Source organism: Camelina sativa, chromosome 8 (assembly GCF_000633955.1).
Source record: "Camelina sativa cultivar DH55 chromosome 8, Cs, whole genome shotgun sequence".
Classification (NCBI taxonomy): Eukaryota; Viridiplantae; Streptophyta; class Magnoliopsida; order Brassicales; family Brassicaceae; genus Camelina; species Camelina sativa.
In genome coordinates, this window is record NC_025692.1 from 12,565,495 (window position 1) to 12,570,592 (window position 5,098).

The window sequence follows — 5,098 nt, forward strand, 5'->3', positions numbered from 1 at the left end:
GGGGGGGGGGGGGGGGGGGGGGGGGGTAATTTAGTATATGTAATTGACATTTTTTCCAGTTCCTGAAGCTCATGGGAGAAGTATGCATTCACGTTTGTATGAGAGCCATAACGTCAACATACATTTGCTTCGATCTACTCTGGTAAAAAAAATCACCAGATTCTTCATTAGGTGTTGAAATCACTGATCTTTTTTGGTTTTGTTCCATGTATACATGATTTTGTGTTGTTTCTTATTGTGTTTATCAGATTGCAGAGTCTTTGCCGTTTACGAATGAGAAAAGGTTTGTTGCAACGCAAGTTAAGGCTCCACCTCAACTACAGAAAACGGTGTGTTAAGTTGCTCAACCTCAATTGTTGTGCCTCATGTCACTGTTGTTAATATATTGTATTCTATGGTTTTGATGTTCTCACATTAGTATTTATGAGTGCAGGGTGCCGTTAGAGTGTCTATGGTAAGTCCTGGATTTGTATATGAACCCTATGCACTTCAAGAGAAGATCTCGATTTGGCGGAGGTATATTGGAAGATGCTGTTTCTAACGCGATCAAATTCCCTTTTCTCCATGTTTTCACTGTTAATCTTCATAGGAAGTTCCGAGTATAATCGATAATATAGTTGTTGGTTATACTAGAGTTTAAGTTTCTAACTGCTTTTTATAATTAACCTCAGCTGTTTTCTTGTCAATCGTTGTTCAGATGTTTCACAAGAGGTGGTTGGCGAAGAACAAAAGAGGATTTTGTACGGGAGGTTGAAAACATCTCCATGCTTTATCTTGACTGGAATTCTATAGATATATTTTCGCACATGTATTAATACACTTTGAAATTCCAAATTTCAGCTAAGAAGCGCCTACGCAATCGCTAAGTTAAGGAAGACAGGGTATTCAAAGAATACGTTCTACATAGAAGCACTGGAGTTGTACAAACAGGTCTTACTTATACACCTTTTGGTTGTTTTTGTTTTTTTGGTTTAGTCTTCCCAGCAGAATGTTTTATAATAATCTTGACTTAGCTACCTGTTTTCTTCAGATTAATATTCTGATGGCCAATGGTGACAAGAAGGAGATAAGAAAAAACGTAACGGAAAGAATGTATTCTGTAAGGTTTCCACCGAATTGATTATCAGTTTTTTTTTTAGTGTGTTAAAATTGAAGATGATGATATGGTCCTCTACAGTGTTAAATTTTTGTTTCTTTTCACTATTAGGCACTGAAGAATGAAATCAAACAAAGAGAAGCCATCTGGGATGGTGTTTACTGGGAAATAATTGAGCCAGTTGACAAGATCAGAACTTTACAAGCTCGACTGGCAAGTTCTTTACAAAGCTTGAATAAATTTTAGATACTGAGAATTATGGTCTGAAGTAATGAATGATTAAAGATTTCTCTGCTAGTGGATTGTGAAAGTCACCCTATTACTTTCATCCTTTTGACAACTTCTCAGATCGGAATTGACCGTACAGACCTTAAGAAAGCATTCATACAACTGACACTCGAGTTTCTGACAAAGCAGGTCAGTATTATCTTAAGTCATCAGTTTGTTTCTCAAACTTTGGGGGCTGTAATGAGTTCCTGAGATCTATTCTATCTTCAGAAATTCGAAGCATACGATGCAAAAGGCAATGTAGTAGCTGGAGACAGGAAGAAAGAGGTAAAGTAAAGTTTAATCATTGATTTTCGATGATTGTTGCAATCAGTTGGCAATATTGTAGATCGAAAAAAGAATTAGACTAGATCCAACATGAACCTCGTGAGAATCTATATAATAATAACAATCCGAATAAATGCGACCAACAGTTGTGTTTTTTCAATCATACCTTTTGGATCTTTTTTGAAAAGTCGCGATGGATCATTAGAACGGTTATTTATGAAAAGATACAATTGTTCATTGTAGATTTGTGTCTATTAGAATATTCGTATCTTTTGAAATCTATATATATTTGTCTGTTTGCATTGTTTTCATTTTTTTGTCATGCCATAAAATAATATAAAATTTCAATCTCTACAGCTCTCTAAATTATTCTCTAGCATTCATTCTTTTTAAAAGTAAATAAATTCATCCAATTCTTGATTTAACAAAAAGATTTTTGGAATGATGAATATAATTTACAACTTTTAATTAATATTATATATAAAAATTTAATGAAAATACCTAGAGTTTTTTTCTAAGAGTTAGATGGATTATATAGTGCACTTTTGGATTTGACTTTTGAATATGGTAATAAAGATATCTTCTATTTAAAAGAAGTTTATATGAGTTTGTAGGTATAATCAAGTACAAACACAACAGTTGTAATTTTTCGTAATACCTTTTCGTAAAAATTATTTTTATTTGTTTTATTTAATTCAAACGATTGCATCTATTCATTGTAGAGTTGTGTCTTTTCACTATATTTTATTTATATTTTTTCATAACAACTTTTCGTTCTAATAGGTGTGTCTATTTACATAGTCATGCCTTTTGACATCTCTCTATATTTATATTTTCATCACTAACTAACAAGTTCGTTGAAACAAATTTTATATTTTATGTTAAATCTAAATAATTGAATATTAATATCTAATATTCAACGTTATTCTATAATCTAACTAAAATTTTAGAAATTATTATATCAATAGAGAAATTTAATACAACTTAATATAAAATTTACAGTTGCGTCTATTAATCGTAACTTTTCGTTAAAAAATATTTTAATATTTAATAATAATGATAACAATCTGAATAAATGCGAACAACAGTTGCGACTTTTCGTAGTAATTTTTGTAAAAAATAGTTTTTTTTTGTTAAACTCAAACAGTTATATTTGTTCATTGTAGAGTTGTGTGTTTTCACTATATTTTATTCATAATTTTTTATCACAACTTTTCGTTCTAATAGGTGTGTCTATTTAAATAGTCATGTCTTTTGAACTATCTATATATTTGTTTCTTCATTAATAACTAACAAATCATTGTTCGTTGAAACAAATTTTTTGTTTCTGTCGAATCTAAATAATTTGAATATTAATTTCTTCATTAATAACTAACAAATCATTGTTCGTTGAAACAATTTTTTTGTTTTTGTTGAATCTAAATAAATTGAATATTAATATTTAATATTCAATGTTATTATATAATCTAACTAAAATTTTAGAAATGATTATAGTAATATAGAAATTTAATAAAACTTAATATAGAACTTACAGTTGCGTCTATTTATCGTAACTTTTCGTTAAAAACTATTTTAATATTTAAAATTTATTTATTTTGTTTTTAAGAGTTGTGTATTTTAATTTTAATTTTTCGTTGAAATGTTTCATTCATTATTAAATATACTTTTAATTATAATTATTTAATGGAAAATTGCATATAATCATTGCAACCATTAGTTCAATATTCTCATTTAGGATCAGTTTGTCATAATGATTTTTTAAATTGTAGTTTTTTACCATAATTCTTCATAATAATATCTTATATTTATAATACTTTAAATAATATGTTTTACAAAGTTGCGTCTATTCTATATAATATTTTTTGTTATAAGTTTTAATTTTGATGATTATATTTTTAATAACAGTTTATGTTTAATGTTTATGTATTCAAACTATTCTATTACATTCAAATAATTTTATAATGTATAATTTTAAATTTAATTTATTTTTATCTGAGTCCTACTATCTATAAGAAAAAAAAAACATAATATTTGGCGTGGATCGATGAATAATTTGGTTCAAAGAACTGGTTATTGATTGGAACCCAAGCAGCTTTCTTCCCTACAAGGGAATGACAAGTTTGTTGCTTGTGCAGGTGCTTGTACGTGACATATGGGTCTTTGAGAAGTCTCTTTTCCATACAGGAGCTTACTGGCGGCTCTGTGGCCGGATCAAATTATGAAGTTGTGCAATATTGTGGCCCTGGGCAAAGAGTGTCAACAGTTTCAGACAAAGAATAAAAATTCCAACATATCCTGATTTATTGCTGAGTCAGTATTCTCCTTTACGGTTGGCTATCTTCTATTTTCCTCTTAAAATGCAAGCCTGAATGTTATCTGATTAGGTCCCTAGAAAAACTTTGCTGCTATCTTGCGAGCTAAATCATCGATACGAAACAAGCAAAGATCAGAAAAATATGTGTTGGGTAGTCTGGTCTCAGTTTTTATTTTTTATTTTTTATTTTATTGTAGTTCAGTTACTGAGACTGGCATATGTTGCTTCTGTCATTTTCTATGATCTCTTCTATTGGTGGATTATCAATGATTCAAGTAGCTAGTGAAAATAATATACATACAGTCTTAACTCTTAAGGAGGGCTGGGACATTTTTAGAGGATAAGAGTTGTGTTGCAGGAAACAAAAGAAAACTAGATTTGTTTTATTTTGTTTCCAAACTGACCTCTTGGAAAATTCTCAATTTATCTTATCCCCAAAAAGTCATTCTCAATTTGTACATACTGAAACAGGTCTAATAATAGATAAGAGACAAGTTTTTCAGCTACGCATTGTACACAAACAGGTCCTACAAATAAAGACGACGACATGTCTCCACTACTTAGCAGAGCCTCCTCAACTACCTCCTCGCAACTTTAGAGAAATAAAACAAACGTTTCCTTGTTTAAACGATATTTTACTAGTTGGGGAACAAAAAAAAAAAAAAGAAGAAAACTTTGAATTTTTCATAAAATCCGTTTAGCTAATTTTAACTTAAAATAAACATTTGCTTTATACTAGGAGGGAGAGGATAAAAAGGCGTAGTGATCATTTTTCTTTTTTTTTTTTTTGGTTGTATCTTCTTCCATCACAGTTCTTTCTGGGATTTACCACGATTAAAGGGTGGTTGAAATAGTGTCAAACCAACCCGGCTTAAAGGGTTACAAATGATCAGTGGCTGCTCTTCTCTCTCATACTTTTCTTCCACTTGCGTCACTGGGGCCTCTGTTTTCACTTGTTCTTCTACGCTGAAACTCAATCCAAGAAGAAGCAGATTACTTTTCCAGAACCCTAGAATTCTGAGAAATCAGGAACCTTTGTTGAGGTCTGGGAGATCCCTGGTGATGGACTCACACAAACCCATGTTCGATGTTGACAAGTTTGATGATGAGTTTGTTCAGAAACTGGTTTATGA

General features: G+C 30.6%; 2 protein-coding genes across 2 annotated transcripts in view; both read left to right on the forward strand.

The window, feature by feature from the left end:
* Positions 1–4,261, forward strand: part of LOC104707063 (39S ribosomal protein L45, mitochondrial-like) — a 4,777-nt gene extending 516 nt beyond the window's left edge. The window contains exons 3-12 of the mRNA XM_010423333.2: positions 57–142; positions 249–329; positions 434–516; positions 698–749; positions 841–930; positions 1,031–1,099; positions 1,208–1,309; positions 1,445–1,513; positions 1,595–1,651; positions 3,787–4,261. Coding sequence (XP_010421635.1) covers positions 57–142; positions 249–329; positions 434–516; positions 698–749; positions 841–930; positions 1,031–1,099; positions 1,208–1,309; positions 1,445–1,513; positions 1,595–1,651; positions 3,787–3,873 — 776 coding nt within the window. The 3' untranslated portion in view covers positions 3,874–4,261. The remainder of the gene's footprint in view (positions 1–56; positions 143–248; positions 330–433; positions 517–697; positions 750–840; positions 931–1,030; positions 1,100–1,207; positions 1,310–1,444; positions 1,514–1,594; positions 1,652–3,786) is intronic.
* The window catches only part of LOC104709472 (glutathione synthetase, chloroplastic-like), a 3,290-nt gene continuing 2,806 nt past the window's right edge, over positions 4,615–5,098 (forward strand). Inside the window, exon 1 of the mRNA XM_010426082.2 lies at positions 4,615–5,090. Coding sequence (XP_010424384.1) covers positions 4,851–5,090 — 240 coding nt within the window. The 5' untranslated portion in view covers positions 4,615–4,850. The remainder of the gene's footprint in view (positions 5,091–5,098) is intronic.